The sequence below is a fragment of the Theobroma cacao genome, chromosome 5, assembly GCF_000208745.1.
Source record: "Theobroma cacao cultivar B97-61/B2 chromosome 5, Criollo_cocoa_genome_V2, whole genome shotgun sequence".
NCBI lineage: Eukaryota > Viridiplantae > Streptophyta > Magnoliopsida > Malvales > Malvaceae > Theobroma > Theobroma cacao.
This window is the reverse complement of record NC_030854.1, coordinates 11,461,269-11,482,134: the sequence shown is the minus strand read 5'-3', so window position 1 is coordinate 11,482,134 and position 20,866 is coordinate 11,461,269. Positions and strand designations below refer to the sequence as shown.

At 33.7% G+C, this 20,866-nt stretch overlaps 1 protein-coding gene across 1 annotated transcript; it reads right to left on the bottom strand.

Annotated features, from left to right (window-relative positions):
- On the bottom strand, positions 18,488–20,560 carry LOC108661939. Its single transcript, XM_018120934.1, has 3 exons — positions 20,227–20,560; positions 19,900–20,001; positions 18,488–19,797 (listed from the first exon to the last, which is right to left on the bottom strand). Exons 1-3 carry the CDS (start codon positions 20,558–20,560, stop codon positions 18,488–18,490), a joined length of 1,746 nt encoding a protein of 581 aa, XP_017976423.1.

The window sequence follows — 20,866 nt, the reverse complement described above, 5'->3', positions numbered from 1 at the left end:
CACCTAATGCACCAATCTCTTTACATGCAAATAGATTTAGGCCTATCTTTCCTTTTACTTCACATGGTGGGGGTCCCACATGTTCCCCACTAACTTTCTTCTTTTTATATGCTATTATTTGCATGTAATAGTGAATTTACATGCACATCTCATTATCCTACATAATCTAACTTTCCTTAGTTAGTTAATTTCAATTTATCTTCAAATATTGTAATTGCACATAAGTCCTCAACGTTTCCTTATTTACCATTCGACCTTCCATGCTTTTCATCCTTTACAATTTGGTCCTTCAATCATTTCTTTTAAATTCCAATTTCCTTCTATCTTTCTTCCTTTATACTTGTACAAATAAAATATAAAATTTGCACTACACCAAAATGTCACCATAATATTTAAATATATACTTACCCACTCTTGCTTTACTAACTAAAGGCACGCAAGCCCCACTTATGTCATTTTTCTTCGAAATTCTTTCTTATTTCTTCTCCCCCACTTAGATTAGTGATATAATCCTCCTTCATTGCTAATTTCGACAACAAATAAAATATTAATATTTTAATATTATTTTATTAATAAAATATTATTTTATTATAAATTTCTCCATTTGTCTCCTCGGGTCTCAAAGTGTCTTACTTGGCTCCAATTCACTTCCAAATTGCCTTCTCGCAAATTCATCCTCAATAAAAAATATTATTATTTAATTATTACTTTCTCGTGTGTGGAATATTTTGTTCTAAAATATTCCTTTCACTGATCACCGCTCTTTGGCACTTAGATTTACGTCAATTGACCCTTCGTCTTATCAATAAGGTTTTATTGGCTCTTATACGAGGTTACGGGGTGTTACATACACAATCACATCAATCCACTTAGATCCAATTCCATCAAATTTCAGATCATATACACATCTTATGGCATTTCCTCATGCCTACTCTTTCATCATATCATATGTAAAACAAGTGTTACATACATTATCTCATAACATTTATCATGCTTCCTCAAACATCTCATGTACTATATGGAAAACACATCATATTCATAAACATAATATCTTTAGATGAAAATCAGGATACAAGCCATCACACATTTCATGCCTCAGAATATCTAGTATACACCTCATACATTCATGCATTAATCATAAATCATATCTCATACCCACACTAGTTTGAAGATCGGATTAATCAAGTGGACTCAAACATAAGATGCTTGTCTCCCCTTGTTGAAAAGTAATACAAAATATCATATTTACGTACACAATAGGTTGAAAACGAATTTTAAAATACTTTCCTCATCCACAAATAAATTTTCAATTCATAAATATTTGTAGAAAATTACATTCACCAATAATCCTCAAATCATGCTTCAACTTTACTTATCAAAATAGTTTTGAAATTGGTGAAACCACTTATCTTATAGGAAGCTAGATTACAACCCCAATTCTGTGTAATCTAGTGTGTTTTCAAGGGTTCCTATCATACAACATTCATAACAATCAATTTCTAGACTAATTATCTTAGACCAATTAATCAAGCAACTTTTGAAATCTATTCGCTTTTGACTATAGCTACTTTCTTTCTCTAAACTAAGCTAGAAATGCATAAATCCTCTAAATTTACCTTAAATGAGCTTAGATGTTGAAAGAAATCACAAAAACCTTAGCATTAATCCTCAAACAATGGCTGAGGATAACATTAATAATGGTAATAATGCCATTAATGTGGTTCCTGAAGCAAATAGAGCATTGCGAGATTATGCAGTTACTTTGTTGCAAGGTTTGCACCAAAGCATTAGGAGACCTTCCATCAATGCGAATAATTTTGAAATTAAACAAGCTTATATTCAGATGATTTAGTCTTCAGTCCAGTTTGGTGGGTTACCCAGTGATGATCCTAATGCTCATTTAGTAAATTTCGTAGAGATTTACGATACTTTTAAATACAATGGAGTAACTGATGATGCTATTAGATTGAGACTGTTTCCATTCTCTCTGAGGGATAAAGTAAAAAGCTGGCTTAATTCAATGCCTAATGGGTCTATCACTTCATGGAAGGAATTGGCTCAAAATTTTCTCACAAAGTTCTTTCCACTTGCAAAGACTGCAAAGTTGAGGAACGATATCACCTCCTTCACACAATTTGATGGGGAGTCCTTGTATGAAGCTTGGGAGAGGTTTAAAGAACTACTGCGAAGATGCCCACATCATGGGCTTCCTGATTGGCTGCAAGTTCAGACATTCTACAATGGGTTGATTGGGTCAATTAAAACCACAATTGATGCTGCTGTTAGTGGGGCATTGATGAGTAAGAATGTGGCAAATGCTTATAATTTGTTGGAAGAGATGTCTTCAAATAATTATCAATGGCCTTTAGAAAGGTCCGGTTCGAGAAAAGCTGGTAAAGCCTATGAAATTGATGCAATGAACAACTTAGCTGTGTAAGTGGCTACACTGTCCAAGAAGATTGACACACTGAGAGTTCATGTAGTTCAAAATTCAATTTGTGAGATGTGTGGGGATGGCCATTCAAATGATCAATGTCCATACAATTCTGAATCAGTCTAGTTTGTGGGGAACTTTAACAGATAGCAGAACAACCCATATTCCAATACTTGTCAGTTAAAATCCTACTATGGAAGTATACGTATCAAATAAATAGTATATTAGCAAGCAAGGTATCGATCCCACAGGGAATTGATCTAAAACTTTACCAATTACTAAAATTAGAACAATTTAATCTTATCCAAATAATCAAAATTAAGTAATTAACTAAAACTAATTAACTAATATTAAAACCAACAAGAAAAATCAAAATAATAATAACTGAAGAAAATATCAAACTAACCAAGCCTAGGATTACAATATCCCTCACACTTCACCTAAATCTTACCTCTCTTCCTTAACTTATTTCAATGGGGTGAATTGCTAACCTAGAGTCCTAAATTATTTATAGAGGTTTCCCGACTCATCTTATAAAAATATCTATTTTAACCAAAACACTATATCCCTATGTGATTTGAAATTAAAACATACTCATTAAGTTCAGGCTCTAATCTGGCTACACACGGCTTATAGGTATATCCCTATCCTATACGCAAATCAATTAATTTGATCATATGCTATCCTAATTTTAGTCTACTTTAAACTCCCTTTCCCAAATTTGTTTAGGTTCCTAAATCAATTTGATTGGTAATCAGGCAATTAAAAGCATTAAGAATAAATTGGAATAAACAATTCAAATCCCATTAAAAATAAGCAAGAAAGAGAATAAAAATTTAGACTACATGTGAGTTCAATTGGAATCCTAGAGAAACAAGTTTAGCCACTCATAATTGCAAAATAAAATAACATTGTATAAAATTCAACCATTGAAAGTAACAAGAAAATTAAAAGCTAAGGAAGAAAACAAAACAATAATTGTCGTCTTGATCTCCAAGTTTCAACCTCAACTTCTAATTTCTTGAATCTTTCAAAAGTTGTCTACTTAATGTTCTTAAACATATCCTATTTGTATTAATAAACTTAACCTAAAGTTCCTTAAGCTGATCTAGGGTTTAATTGGGCTTAAAGGTGTAATAAGAGGCCCAAAAATCAATTATCAGTCTTTACAAATTTCCATTCTCGGTACAGTACGTCCAATGATATTCCAACACGATTTTCTCTATCTTCGAGGTAGAACTGGGGGAAGTGATCTGCATAAAAGTTGTAACTCTGTCTCTTAAATTTCCACTAGTCTAAGAATTGTATCATTTAAAATTCTGTAGCTCGAGATATGGCCAAAATACTGAAACATATGCAAGCAGATTCTGGGTCTGTCTACACCTTACTTTCCAAAATTAAGCCTAATCACTTTTAATCCTACAAAAAAATATAAAAAATAATAAATAATAACCAAATTAAAAGGAATAACATAAAATTAAAATAACTAACTTAAAAGTAACCTAATTATAAAAACAACTAAGAATAAGTAAATTATAATTAAAAATTGAGGACTTAGCTAATATTTAATAACAAAATTAGAATAAAATAATTCTATAAAATAGAATTATCACACCCCTAAACTTAAGATTTTGCTAGTCCTCGAGCAAAAGAAAATCACAAAAAAAAAACTGAATCATAAAAAAAAAAATCCATAAACAAGAGATAGAAATACCAAATCATGATTTCTCAATTTTTCCTCAGAAACTAACTCCAATTTCAACTTAAGGTAACATACAACTAATACTTAAATTCATGCATCAATTCAACTGAAAACTTATTTTCGAATGGACTTCTGTGTGTGTGTGAATGCTCTCTTGCAAAGAATATCATGCAATTCAAATTAATTTATGCTAAATCTAAGCATAGATTAGTACTAAGATCCCATAAGTTTCCTTTTCATCTCTCTCTTCACTAATGTAGATAAACACTTATTCAAGGATCAATAGGTCTTTATTAATCTTGTAATGTAAGGCTAGGGTTAAGGTATGATAAAGGATATATTTAAGCTCAAATTCACCCTAAGCACTTAATCAATCTAAATCATATAAAGAGCTCAAAAATTTTTTATAGCATCCTTAAACTTGAAGTAAATTTTTCGTTATACCACACATTTTATTTCACTTTTTCTTTTCAACCCTCAAAGTTTTTTTTTTTACAATTCTAAACTAGGGGTAATTTTTACCAATAGCCATCATTTTTTTTTCAACTTTCTCCCCCAATTTATCTTTCTTTAGAAAGATTAACATACTTAAAGGGTGAAAGGTTCAAATTGTTGGATTAAATAAACAGGCCAAGGCTAATATAATTGTGTAATTAGAAAGAAAAGGTAAATTAGGCTCAAAAAGGGTGACTAAGGATAAATATAACAAGGTGGGCTCAAAAAGGCTCAAACGATCCAAAGATGGCCTAAATCACTTCCTATCCTAAGTGTTATCTAAGATTTTGCCTCGACAGAGAATCAAACAAATTCTAGAATTCTTGACTTCACTATACTTTTTATCCAACATAAACTTTCTCTAAATCACACAAAAATTCTAAGTCAAAGAGTATAATGCTCAAATTATTGGAAGTCACATTCTAAAATAAGGCTAACACAAGAATATCACAAATTTTAAATCATAACTATATGCTTCCCAACAGCTAAGAATCAAAAAATAATTAAAATATCATCCTAGGATTGGGACAATCATGAATGAGATACAACTATCTCAATTTTTTTTTTTCGAAAACACAACAAAACATGCAAATATAAATAAAAACAAGCAAAATACTAAAAATAAGCTAACAAAATTCTAAACTACTCCCCCAAACTTGAAATGAACATTGCCCTCAACGTGATAAATGAAAATAAAAGACAAGGGACAAGAATACTCCTCTCACACCGAATCAGTAGTCTACAAGTCCTCCGCATCATCACCACCAAAATCATCTTCAGAGTCAGAATCCATGGGTAACGAAGGAAAAGTAGACATATCCATCCTAATGTGTGTAGCATAGGCTCGCATCATCTATTCAATTGCCCGATTCTACATTTCTTGATGATCTAAACGATGATCAATGCACTCCATCCATTGAGTAACACTACGTGTGGGCACTGTATGTGGAGGTGCGAGAGCTGCGTGGGAATAACTACCAGCAACCGGTGTAGATTCCTCTAATCTCTTAAGAATGCCCATGGTGATAGGAAGTTTTGGTTGTTGAAGCTCTTCTTTATCACTCCATTGCACACCAGCTCGCGCACATAAGGTAGTGATGAGGGAAGGAAAACGAATACTATCTCGTTTAGTGCGACCCATATGTAGGATGGCATGAGAGATAACTTTACCAACATTAATAGATTTATGTGTGACAATGGCATAAATAAGCACTGCACGATCCCTCGTGACATCACTGATATGAGTGGAAGGGAGTAACCATGCCATTACAAAATGTAACAAAACTTTCAACACCTTTTTCATGGCACTCCGTTTGAATGAAACTGGCTCACCATGTGATGTCTTCCATTAGGCTCCTTCAATGCACAACATCGATATAATCTCATTGGAATCCTGATGATCACCCAAGTACTGCCCATATTCATCATTTTCAATGTTTGGAGTTCCAAAAAATTCGTTGATAGCTCGGCTATGAAAAGGAACACGTTTACCATGAACAAACGCCACACCATCAACATGCTCAACCACATTCGCATAAAACTCTCATACTACAAGAACCACTACTACATCAGGTTGGTTACAAAATTGATCCCAATATTTGTCGCTAATCATGTCATTAATTTCTTTGTAAGGTAGAATGAGGATTTCTATTCCTCATTCGAGAATTGGCACTTTGTTGGTCAAGGATGTATGATATCGCGCAGTAGCTTCGATGGATATGAACTTCGATCTATTACAAGATCCACTGGAACTTGGTTTGGATAATTTTGGTGCCATTCCTACAAAAGAAATTTAATTATCAAAATAAATTCAGAGGAAAAATATGCAAGTAGTATTATGTCAACAAGTATGAAAATATGAAAGACTTATAAGCATGAGTTTAATTAGTGCCTGTCCAATGCAACAAATCAAATTCAAGATTTCCATTGACAATCTTACTTCTTAAGATACAACATAAAGTCCCTATGCCTCACAACAATATAACAACCTTCTCATAATCCTAATTTTCACAATGCCATAATCCAAAAAAAATCCAAAAATTATATATATGATAATGTACTCATCCAACATTATAAATATGGCATGTGTTGCACCACAAGTCCAAAATTTAATTCTACTAGCTCAACCAAGCATAAGAATGTAAATAAAACCCATCATATACTTTCAATAATCAAGCGTTTATCAAATAATTTTGTAGCAACCAAAAATCTATGAATTTAATATATGGGTATCACAAAAATGGCAGCAAACGTCAAAATTGTCTTCAATTTAAGCGTTAATCAAGAAGAAGTGTGAGAAACCCATTAACCAACATGCACAATAGACTCATTCAAGAAGCAAAAATTATATGATTTACAACCTCCTCTTCTCTCTACATAAAAACAATGGAAAAAGAAATATTTGCAGGAGAGAAGGTGGAATGGCTACCTTAAGAGTGCAACAAGTGCAGGGAAAAAAATCAAAGTAAAAATCAGAATGCAAACTTGCAGACTGAAAAAGGAAAAAGAGATAAGCAAGAAAGTTGCAGAAGAAGTGTCACGACCCGGAACCTCCCTCGGGCCCATGACAATCGCCGCGACGTCTCGATTTACACTCATTACCAGGAATGCCAATCGGAAACCCGCAAGGCTTACGTATAAGTTTCTTGCCTTTCCTGTGAGCAATCGTTGTTAAACATTCCTTTTTAAACAATTACCAGTCGTTTCTGGCTCAAGTAAATCAAAAGACAAAATTATTTTAAAAGGATTTATAGACAAATATTACTATTCAAAATATTGATTAAAATATAGCATTTTTATATAAAACAATATTTATAGAAACACGTGTAAGTAAAATAAATTCATACATACAATAATTTACAAAGTTATAATGTACAATAATAATTACAATGACAAGTGGCCCATAAATACACCAAGTGTTGGTGATAGTAACCTACTGTTTGTGAGATAGAAGGGTCAACTGGAATCCTCGACAAAATCGGCTATCTATAAGCTACCACAGGCCTGAAATATTTGGAAAGGAGGTGGGTAAGATTTTGCAATCCCAATGAGTAAATAGACATTATTATAAATATCTAAAGGTGAGTAAAATGGAGGCTAGTTTAAACAAGAAATCACAAACCATTTCATAAGGTTTTCAATTTATTTCTTAAACCATAAAATATTTGTAATTTACCAAAAAGTTGTTAAGGATCATGACTTTTATTATAAATAGGACTCAAGCCAAAAACTAGGCCTCGAGGATACCTTGACCGAGGCATTTAACCGAGTCCGCCAAGGTTGTTAAGATATTTACATGTTAAACACATGTTAGTTTTGAAAACAAGTCGTTCCTTGGCGTTGGCCGAGTTACACATTCACGTGGGGGTTCAACGTGAAGTGAGCTCTAACATTACCCCGAGAGTTACCCTCATCGCCTCTACAACCGGAGTAACTATATAACTTGGTTTACTGTGCCCCTCTAATAGGCAATCCACGAAAACCCCTCACTACAGTGACTAAACCCACCAATTTTAATAAAATTTCGACAGTATAACATGGCTTTTATTTATTTACCCAGCCTACATAGTAAAAGGCAGCTTACATAAATTCCCAATGCAATTATAAAATATAGCCACACATACTCATATATCATAAGCCATTCATAGGAAAATATATTTTTCAAGACAATTGGCAGCCTCCAATTACTCAATTTCATGATCAAAAGTTTATTATTTCAGATAATCAACACAATATATTTATTTGTCACATTTATTTCTAAAACATCAAAAGTCTCATTTTAATCTCATTTTTGTTTCATAAAATACATAAAGAGCATTTAAAAATAAACTCTAGATAATTTACAATAATAATAGGTTTACTCACAGTTTTTGAAAACTAAATTTAGGTACTCCAACTATTACTCCTCGGGTGCGATTTCTTTACCCTTACCAGAGGATTCGCCACCTTGACAAATTGCACAATTAAGAGGTTTACTACTTTGGTACTAAACCAAAATAAACTAATTTATACTACTAATGCATGATATGAAGTGCAAAATGTCTAAATTTTGCCTAAACGCAGTGTTAGCCTATTTCGATCTTTTACCCGATAAATCGATATACGCGTCCGTTTAAACACCAAATTAATTTTTTTTTTTAGTTTCTGTACCTCAATTGCACCCAAATTGACTTAATGTCCCTCAGTGTGGTGCAAATTATCAGTCCCGATAGCAAATGACGAAAATACCTCTAGTGGGTAAAAATTTGTATTTTTGCTATGAAAATTCTCATTATTTCTCTAGGCTCATAATTCATCATTATTCATCATAATTCCTCAAATAAACATCAAGATCAGCAACCAATATTCCCCTAGAAAATTCGGCATAATGGATTTCAATGGGAGAAAATTGTTTCTCTAGCTTATTTTTGCTATATTACAATATAACCTAACTAAAATCACTTAATTCAATTAAAATCAACCAAATCTCAAGTTCAAAACTCATCAATGGAGGTTTGGCCAGCATGGGTGACCGTACCCACTTTATGATTTTGCATGAAAATGAGAAAAAAATGCATGGGTAGTGAAAATCACAAGGAAAATGAATGAAATTTACCTTTTTAATGCTTGATTTCTTGATTTCTTGATTTCTCTTGATTTTTCCTAAATTTTTCAGCTAGGGTTCTTATTTCTTTTCCCCCTTTTCTCTCCTAGTTTGGACGGCTTGAAGAAGATGAGAATTCTGGAATTTTGACCTTTTTAAAGGCTAAAATAATAAATATTATTTTATTCATTTTTTAATGTTTTATTAATTCCTTAAATTCTAGCCATCCATTTGTTTCCAAATTTTCACCATACACTTGTCCCACATATCCATAGCTTAGATAAAATTCTCAGACTTATCCAAAGTCTTGGTGGAGTAATTTTTGAAATTTACACTTTTACCCCCGTAAAAGTCAAAAATTACATTTTTACCCCAAAAACTGAAAAATTACCCATAGACATATTTTTCATCCCTTATACTCATACAATTCTCCAATTTGTCAAATTTGATCTGAATTCTCTCAAAATCTCAAATTTTGTTCGCGGGTGGTAAAATTACGATTTTTCCCGTACACTTCAGAAATCACCGAAATTAAACTTTTTCACTTCCTATCATTAAATTATACTCCAAATAGTTAATCTTGGTCAAAAATTTCACTCCATGATCAAATTATTATCTTAGGTGGCAAAATGACGATTTTGCCCTAAAACATCAAAATTTTCAATTTTTCCCCAAATGAACCATCGAACTCCGAACAATCATTTTTAGTAATTCCTGGACTGTAAAATATTAAATTTCATCCTACGATTCCTATTTAAACTAGTTCGAGGTTAAATCAACTCAAGTGTACCGTTAGGTACAATACCAGGTTTCGTCTATTCTTAGGGACTTTCCTAGCGTAATAAAATGTTACTTAGTGCATGTATGTCATGACATGTGTTTATAGGGTCGGGTTTTACAAGAAGAGTAGGGGAGATTGTGTTTGGTAGCAAGAGACAAAGAAAGTGATAGAAGAAGAAAGTAAAAAGGGTTTTAAAAAGGGTTGGGGCTGGGCCCCGACCCAGCACCGTGGCCCTCACTTGTGAGGGTCATGGCGCTTGACTATACTATCCCGAAACATCACGATTCGGATTTGAGCGTAATGGCGCTCAACCTTCTTGCTGATTTTAAGCTTTGTTCAGTGTCACGGCGCTCAAGGTGAGGGCCACGGCGCTGAAACATTTTGTTTCAGCAAATTTCCCTTACTTCACCCAACGCCTTGGCACTGAAACTTTCTGTTTCAGCTACATTTTTAGCACATTTTAGGGTCGCGGCTCTCAATTTGAAGGCTGCGGCTCTGACCCTTTTTTTTTTTTTAAACCAATGACTTGCAAAAAAAATAGATTAAAATAATAATAAAAAAAATGATAATAAAGTAAAAAAATGAAATAAAATAAAAACGAGTAAGGTTAAGAAACTTGGGTTGCCTCCCAAGAAGCACTTCATTTATAGTTTTTGGCTAAACTGACTTAGATTGTAGGCTGTATCAAGCAAGCGAATTGAGGACTTTTGATGATTAATTTCGCCTCCCCAATAACACTTTAATCTTTGTCCATTGACTTTAAATTTTTTACTGTCACAGCCTAGAACTCTCATCGAGCCCATGGCAACTACCGCGACATCCCGATAGACATTCATTACCCGAAATGTCAATCGAAACCTCGCAAGGCTTAACATCAGTTTTTCTCGCTTCCCCTGTGAGTATTAGTCACTAAAATTATGTTTTGAGAGATTATAAACTATTTCCAAATAAAAACAATAGAAAAACAATTTTTTTCTCACAATGGCATTTTGGTCATTTTTCCTCAAAAATCTCGTAATCCGTCAAAAATGTAGTATGAGAGTACAAACACATAATTCATAATAAAAATAAGTTTAAACATCTAGAACCTTCATTTAAAATGAAATTATGATTATTTGGATATAATAAAAAAATAAAAGAAAAATTCAATAAAATATTCTATTTTCTTATAAAATAATACTTTTAGAGTTATACGTAAATAATTTTTTTGTAGCAACGTAAAAGCAAAATAAATTCATATATACTGTATTACAGTAAGCCAGAGTATTTAATTTAATTTACAATAACCAATGGACCCCCGAATAACTAAAAGTAGGGAAGACTGTGAACCTACAGTTTGGAGGATCCAAATCCAATGGTAGTCTTGATGAAATCAACTATCTACAGCCTATTCTGAGCCTGAAATGGGTGGAAATGAGGGTGGTGAGATTATATAATTCCAGTGAGTAAACAAATACCATCTAAAATATCTAAAGCCGAATAAATGGAGACAGATAAAATAGTTTAACATATTGTAATTCATCACCTTTCAACAAGTTTCAACCAAATAAAATCAATTCATCTAAATCGAGTAATCAACATGGCTTATGAATTTCTTAAAACTTTGGCTCGTGCCAAAATCATTCTCGTACCTAGTTATTAGGGATATCTTGATCGAAGGCTATCCCATCCGAGTCCACCAAGGCTGTTAAAAAGTTATGTACGCATAAATCATGTTTTTATTTTAAAAACATAGTCGTTCTTTGGTGTTGGCTGAGTTCACCCTCACGTGGTGGTTTTGCGTGAAAGGAAACTCTAAAGTTATACCTCGGGAGTTACCCTACTCGCCTCTCCAACCGAGGTAAAGTATAACCGAATTCTGTGCCCCTCTAATAGGCTGGTCTATAGAATCCACCCACTGCAGTAAGCTAAACCCACCATACAATAAAATTTGCAATAGCATGACATGGCAATTATTTTATTTTATTTTACAGCCTTTCAAGGTAAATCAACAATTTATACATTTCCAACACATTTATCAAATCAACCATTCATGCCAATATTGCCATAAGCCAATCAATTAGAATCATGAATTTACAACACACAAAAACAGTCTCCAATTACTGTATTTTCAAACCATCATTCAATTTCAAGACAATTTATAAAATCATTTCATTAAATTACATTTTGTTTATAAAACATAAAGATTTACCATTTAAACTCATTTTCCATAAAATCACAAAATCGGATAAAAACCACTTTAGATAATTAAGATGATAGTAAGGTTACTCACTATTTTGGGAGTCGAATTCTAAGTACTCCGATTCTTGATCCTCGGGTAGTATCTCTTTACTTTTGCCAGAATGCTCACCACCTAGACATAATGCACAATAAGCCATTTACTACATTGTGCTAAATTGTTATAAAACCAATTCAGGCTTTATACTAACGTATGAAATGGGATGCAAATTGTTCAGATTATTGTCTAAACACGGTGTTCTACACAAATTCAATTGTGTACCTAAATTAAACGGTATTGGCCTAATTCGATCTATCACTCGATTAATTGGCCAATACGTCCAATTCAACTCCAAATAATTCCATTTTTCTCCTAATACTCCAAATCATCAAACACAAATGAAATAACTTGAAATATGGCAAAATCATCCTCACATTTTCTCTTGAAAAATTCGGCCATGGTGGGTGCATCAACACTATAATTTTTCCTACTTGATTCTCACACCATAAATCACTAATTCCTAACCAAATCACTTGAAATAAAATCGAAATCTTCCTTAATATTCCACATGGAGAATTCAGCCAATGATGGGTGATGGGAGAACATGAATTTTTCTTGCTTGATTTTCATGTTACACATCAGCAATCAACTAAAAACACTAAAATACATTGAAATCTAACTAAATCAAGCATCAAAACCTCTCTCCTAGGGTTTGATCAGCACACTATCCTTCATGATATCTTGTGATTCAACCATGGAAAATGCAAAATAATGCATGGGAAAGGTAGGTCACAAGTCAAAATCAAGAAATTTTACCTTTGATTACTTGAAATCCACCAATTTTCTCTTGACTTTTCACCCTAGGGTTCTTGTTCTTCCTTTGTTCTTGCTTTGGCTGGCCATATGAAGAGAAATAAGCTGATTTTGTGCTAATTTATAAGGAAAATAATAAATGGATGAGATTTTGACACATGTCACCATACCATTGGTCCATGTGTCATACTTAGCCATTAAGCATACTTAGCCATTAAGCAATCTCTCTCCACCTCTTAAATTTCCTCAATTATCCATGATAATATTGGGTAAAATCCATGCGCTCGACAAGTGTTGGGCGGTGTAAAATTACAATTTTGCCCTTAAGGTGGCAAAATGACTATTTTACCCCTATGCTCGAAAAAATGTCAGAATTAAAATTTTTCACTTCTCAAACTCAAATTACGTTCTAAATAGTCAATCTTGATCAAAAACGTCTTCCAACATTCCAATTTTAACCTTGGGTGGTAAAATGACCATTTTGCCCCTAGGTCATGAAAATTCCAATTTGACTCTAAATTAGTCCTCAAACTCTGAATCACCATTTTAAGTCATTATGAGGTTTCCAAATTCTCAATTTCATCTTCAAATCTCTATTTGGTCTAGTTCGAGGCTTAATTCAACTTAATTGTACCATTTGGTACATTGCCGTCCTTTAACGATTTTCGAGATACCCAAGTAAGCAAATATGCATTCTTACGTAAGAATGGCATAATAAACATATTGTAGAGTCGGGCTTGACATCGACCATCTGTCCCACTGACTTCGATCGCTCCATGTGGGAATACCTCATTGATAATAAAAGGACCAAACCACCTTGATTTGAGCTTTCTCGAAAATAATTTCAAGTGAGAATTATATAGCAACACTAATTGTCCTGGCTCAAAGATTCTTACAAATATCTTCTTATCATGCCATTGCTTCGTTTTCTTTTTGTAGAGTTTGGCATTCTCATAAGCTTGAAGGCGAAATTCATCAAGTTCATTTTATTGCAACAACCTTTGCTCACCTGCTGCTTGTAGATCAAAATTTAACTTCTTCACAGCCCAATAAGCATTGTGTTTGTAAAACTTAACCCTATAAACACATGTCATGACATACATGCACTGAGTAGCATGTTATTATGCTAGGAAAGCACTTAAGAATAGACGAAACCCAGTATCGTGCCTAACTGTACACTTGAGTTTATTTAACCTTGAACTAGTTCAAATCGGAATCGTAGGATGAAATTTAATATTTTATAGTCAAGGAATGACTAAAACCGATTGTTCGGAGTTTGAGGGTTCATTGGGGGTAAAATTGAAAATTTTGATGTTTAGGGGTAAAATCGTCATTTTACCACTTGAGATAATAATTTGATAATGGAGTGAAATTTTTGACCAAGATTAACTATTTCGAGTATAATTTAATGATAGCAAGTGAAAAACCTTAATTCTGGTGATTTCTGGAGTGTAGGGGCAAAATCGTAATTTTACCACCCATAGACAAAATTTGAGATTTTGAGAGAATTTAGATCAAATTTGACAAATTGGAGAATTGTATGAGTATAAGGGATGAAAAATATGTCTATGGGCAATTTTTCAGTTTTTGGGGCAAAAATGTAATTTTTGACTTTTACGGGGGAAAAGTGTAAATTTTAAAAATTACTCCACCGAGACTTTGGATAAGTCTGAGAATTTTATCTAAGCTATGGATATGTGGGACAAGTGTATGGTGAAAATTTGGAAACAAATGGATGAAATTTTAAAAATGGACCAATGGGAAAGTGACACGTGGCATTTTTTTAATGATATAATATTATTTTAATGAAAAGTCAGCCCATTTAAACCCCATTTTAAGTGCTGGCCGGCCATAAGGGAGAACAAGAGAGAAAATAGAGAGGAAAGGAAGAAAAAAAGAAAAACCAAAGAGAAACAAGAAAATTCAAAGAGGAATTCGCGTTTTTCGCCCGTTTACGCGTCTAACGGTAAGATTTTTTGACTTTAGCTTGATTTCTACCTTTCCTATGCCTTTGTTTCCATTTAGCATGCTTGAGGAGAGAGATCTAAAAGTGACATCAAGGGCTGGACGAAATTCTAGGGGAGAGATTTTGAAATTTTTAGGTTTTGATTTTTAGTTAAATAGGTAGTTTTAGTTAGTTAAATAGGTAGTTTTAGTTAGTTAAATGTGTTTAGAAATTAAATTGGGCAAGAAAGCATTAAATTTTCACAATACCCACCCTTGGCCGAATCTGCAATAAGGTACAATGATGATGATCCGATTTTTATTCTAAGAGAAATGAAGAGAAAATGATGAAAAATGGTTAAATGTGATAGAAAAACAAAGTAGAAAATTTACCGAGTTAATGTCCCATTTTTGGCTGAATTTTCCAAGGAGGAAAGTGAACTGATTTTGGTTATTTTAGAAGGTTATATGCTGATATTTAATGGTTAGAATTGTTGGAGAGAGAATGAGACGATTTAGAGCTAAAATGGAGCACGTTAGCAATTTATCGAGTAAAGTGCCAAAAATAGGTTAATACCGCGTTTAAGCCATTTTTGGCTATTGCATTTCATACCATGCATTAGTATAGGATTTAAGTCAAATATATAGTTATTTAGCATTAATGTGATGAATTAAGTAAATTTTTGCAATCTGTCTAAGAGGAGAGCCTTCCGGTAAAGGCAAGGAAATCGTACCCGACGAGTAGTTATCGAGGCACCTAGAAAGCTTTTAGTTTGTACAAACGGTGAGTAAACCTATTATTATTGTGAATTATCTGGAGTTTATTTTTAAAATGCACTTTATGTATTTTATGAAACGAAAATGAGATTAAAACGGGATTTTTTATGTTTTAGAAATAAATGTGACAAAAAAATATATATTATGTTGATTATGAAATTGAGTAATTGGAGGCTGTTAACTATCTTGAAAGTTATATATTTTCTTATGAATGGCTTATGAGATATAAGTATATGTGGCTATATTTTGTAAGTGTATTGGGAAATTTATGTAAGCTGTTTTTACTATACAGGCTGGATAAATAAATAAAAGCCACGTTATACTGTCGAAATTTTATTAAAATTGGTGGGTTAGTCACTACAGTGACGGGTTTTCATGGACTGCCTATTAGAGGGGCACGGTAAACCCGGTTATATAGTTACTCCAGTTGTAGAGGCGAGGAGGGTAACTCTCGGGGTAGTATTAAAGCTCACTTCACGTCGAACCCCCACGTAAATGTGTAACTCGACCAACGCCAAGGAACAGCTTGTTTTAAAAATAAAAATGTGTTTCACATGTGAATATCTTAACAACCTCGGCGAACTCAGTTAAATGCCTCGGCCAAGGTATCCCCGACGATTAGTTTTGGCTTGAGCCTTGTTTTTAATAAAAGACATAAGCCTTAACAACTATTTCGGTAAATTATAAATATTTTATGGTTTATGGTATAAATTAAAAACCTTATGAAATGGTATATAAATTGTTGTTTAAACTTGCCTCCATGTTACTTGCCTTTAGATATTTATGATAATGTCTGTTTACTCATTGGGATTGCAAAATCTCACCCACCTCCTTTCCAAACATTTTAGGCCTGTGGTAGCTTGTAGTACCTTATTTTGTCGAGTATTCCAGTTGACATCTTTACCACACAGACAGTAGGTTTCTAGCACCAACACTGGGTGTATTTTGGGCCAATTGTCATTGTAACCATTATTGTACATTATAACTTTGTAAATTTTTTCATGTGTGAATTTATTTTACTTATACGTTACAAAAGATTTCTTACACGTGTTTCTATAAACATTGTTTTATATAAAAAAATGCTATATTTTAATCAATATTTTGAATAGTGATATTTATCTATAAATCTTTTTAAAATATTTTTGTCTTTTGATTTACTTGAGCAGGAAACTACTGGAAATTGTTTAAAATGGAATGTTTAAAAATGATTACTCACAAAAAAGGTAAAAAACTGATATGTAAGCCTTGCGGGGTTCTGATTGGCATTTCGGGTAATGAGTGTCAATTGGGACGTCACGGCGGTTGTCATGGGCCCGAGGAAGGTTCCGGGTCGTGACAGTGTTCAAGTTCCACCGGTAAGTGACAAGCTTTACCAAAGACCAAATTATATAGAGACATACCAATCGGGGTCTTGTAAGCAGTCCTATATGCCCATAGTGCATCATCCAATCTCTTTGACCAATCTTTTCTTGTGGGACCTGTGATTTTCTCCAATATCCTCTTGCTTTCACGATTCGATACTTTCACTTGGCCACTAGTCTGAGGATGGTACGCAATGGCAACCTTGTGTTTAACTCCATATTTTGCCAGAAGGGCATCAAAATATTTGTTGCAAAAGTGACTTCCCTCATCACTAATGATTGCCCTTGGAGTGCCGAATCGAGTGAAAATATTCTTCTTGATGAAATTCATTACCACCTTCGAATCATTATGAGGAAAGGCTGCCGCTTCAACCCACTTGGAGACATAATCCACAGCAAGCAAAATGTATTTGTTGTTATATGAAGATATAAATGGACCCATGAAGTCAATACCCCATACATAAAAAATTTCTATCTCCATTATGTTGTTGAGAGGCATCTCATGTCTCCTTGAGATGTTTCGCACTCTTTGGCACCTGTCACAATGCAAAACGAAATTGTGAGCATCCTTAAATAATGTAGGCCAATACAAACTTGATTGGAAAACTTTAGCAGTAGTCCTAATTCCTCCAAAGTGTCCTTCATAATCTGAAGAATGGCAATGGCGAAGTACACTTTGAATATCTTCTTCCAAGACACATTTTTTTAACATCTGGTCTTTACACTGTTTGAACAAGTAAGGCTCATCCCAAAAATAAAATATAACATTATGCAAAAATTTCTTTTTCTGATGAAAATTTAAATCAGTGGGAATAATATTGCTTACCAAATAGTTTACAAAATCAGCATACCAAGGAAGTGATTTCTTACCAACTTTAAGGATTTGTTCATCAAGAAAAGTCTCTTTGATTAAGGTTGAATCCTTACCTTAAGCTTCAATCTCTAATCTTGAGAGGTGGTCTGTAACTTGATTTTCTATTCCTTTTCCATCACGAATCTCAAGATCAAATTCTTAAAGTAAATGAATCCACCTTATCAATCTTGGCTTAGCATTCTTCTTGGCAATCAAATACTTGATAGCTGAGTGATCAATGACACTATCACCTTTGTCCCCAAGAGATAGGAGCGAAATTTGTGAAAAGCAAAAACCACAGCCAAGAGCTCATTTTCTGTCATGGTATAATTTTTCTGAGCCTCATTCAAAGTCTTGCTAGCATAATAGATGGAATGGAAGGTTTTATCCTTCCTTTGTCCCTAAATAGCTCCCACTGCATAATCACTCGCATCACACATTAGCTCAAAAGGAAGAGTCCAATCGGGACTAATTATGATAGGTGCAGATATTAATCTTTTCTTCAATTCATCAAAAGCAACAAGACATTAATTATCAAACTTAAATGGCACATCTTTCTCTAATAAGTTGCAAAGTGATTTAGAAATTTTTGAAAAGTCCTTAATAAATCTTCTATAAAAACTAGCATGACCAAGAAAACTTCTAATACCTTTGACATTTATTGGAGGTGGTAATTTCTCGATTGCTTCAATTTTTGCTTTATCTACCTCAATGCCATTACTAGAGATCTTATGCCCAAGAACAATACCTTCTCGCACCATGAAGTGACATTTCTCCCAATGGAGCACCAAATTTCTCTTTTCGCACCTCTTGACTACCCTAGCAAGATTTAAAAGACAATCATCAAAATTATTTCCAAAAACTGAGAAATCATCCATAAATACCTCTAAGCATTTTTCCACCATGTTTGTGAATATGGCCATCATGCATCGCTGAAAGGTGGCAAGTGCATTACATAATCCAAATGGCATTCTTCTAAAAGCAAAGGTGCCATAAGGACATGTAAATGTAGTCTTTTCCTGATCTTCAAGAGCAATAGCAATTTGGTTATAGCCAGAATAACCATCCAGAAAACAATAATATTCTTTACCAGCCAAGCGATCTAACATTTGATCAATGAATGGAAGAGGGAAGTGATCTTTCCTTGTAGCTTTGTTGAGCTTGCGGTAGTCCATGCACACTCTCCATCCAATCACCGTTCTTGTTGGAATGAGCTCATTATTGTCATTGGCCACCACAGTCATTCCTCTTTTCTTAGGAACACATTGAACTAGACTTACCCATGAGCTATCAGAGATAGGGTAAATTATTTCGACATCCAACCACTTCATGATTTCCTTCTTGACCACTTCCTTCATGATAGGATTCAATCTTCTTTGTTGTTCAATTGTGGCTTTGTGATCTTCCTCAAGAAGAATTTTATGCATGCAAATAGAAGGGCTAATTCCCTTAATATCAACTATGGTCCACCCTATTGCTTTCTTGAATTCTCTAAGTGTTCTCAATAACTTTTCCTGTTGCAAGCTAGTAAGAGCATAAAAAATAATAACCGAAAGATTGGAAGATTTTCCAAGAAAAGCATACCTCAAGTGTGTTGGAAGAGGTTTGAGTTCCAAAATAGGTGGCTCCTTAATGGAAGGCTTAGAAGCTGGCACCAAAGAAGTTGAAATATCTAAAGACTCAAATTGATGATTAGCTCTAAATCTGGAGTGAGCATTCAACAAATTTGAATAATCAATAAACTCATCATCATCCCTATCATAGTTAGCAACTAAACATGTTTCAAGAAGATCATTGGGATTTTCTTCTAAGAAAACATCATGTGTCAAATTGTTCACTACACTCACAGAAACACAGTATTCAAATGTCACAGGCAATTTTAAAGCTTTGAATATATTAAATGTTACTTGTTGGACTTGAACTCTCAAAGTGAGCTCACCTTTTTCAACATCAATCAAAGCTCTAGCAGTTGCTAAGAATGGCCTCCCAAGAATGATTAGAATTTGCCTATCTTCTTCCATGTCAAGAATTATAAAATCAACTGGAAAAATAAATTTATCTACCATGACAAGAACATCTTCAATAATTCCCCTTGGGTACACATAAGAACGATCAGCCAGTTGCAAAGTTATAGAAAAGGGTTTTCATTCCCCCAAACCAAGTTTCTCAAAAATTGACCAAGGCATTAAATTGATACTTGCACCTAAATCACTCAAAGCTTTTGCAAAAAATAAATTACTAATAGTGCAAGGGATTGTGAAACTACCTGGATCTTTGAGTTTTGGTGGCAGCTTGTTTTGGAGAATTGCACTACACTCTTCTGTAAGGGAGACAGTTTCAAACTTACCTAGCTTTCTCTTTTTGGAGAGGATGTCCTTCAAAAACTTGACATAACTGGGCATTTGTTCGAAAGCTTTAGCAAAAGGGATATTTATGTGTAATTTCTTGAAGACATTGATGAACTTTTGAAATTGCTTTTCAAGTTTTTGCTTTTGGAGCTTTTGGGGAAAAGGTGGTGGAGGATGGATGACTTGAGAAGTTCCATGATTTTTAGCCTTGACTTCTTCTTTCTGTTCGACTTCACTCTCTTTTTCACACATTCCTTCCCTATCAACAACTTCATTCTCAAGTTCATCTGCTTTTCATTCACCCTTTCAATCTTTTTTCCACTCCTTAAAGTGATTGCTTGGCATTGTTCCTTACCTTTAGGATTGATTTGTGTGTCACTAGGTAGAGAACCTTAAGGTCTATTGTTGATGGAATTTGCAAGCTGTCCCATTTGGGTTTCAAGATTTCTCAAGGATGCTCCAAAGCTTTGAATTATCGTATCATTCTTGGATATATACTGCAAGAGAAGTTCTTTCACATGGGGCTTCTTTTCAGGAACTGGTGGTCTAACTTGTTGT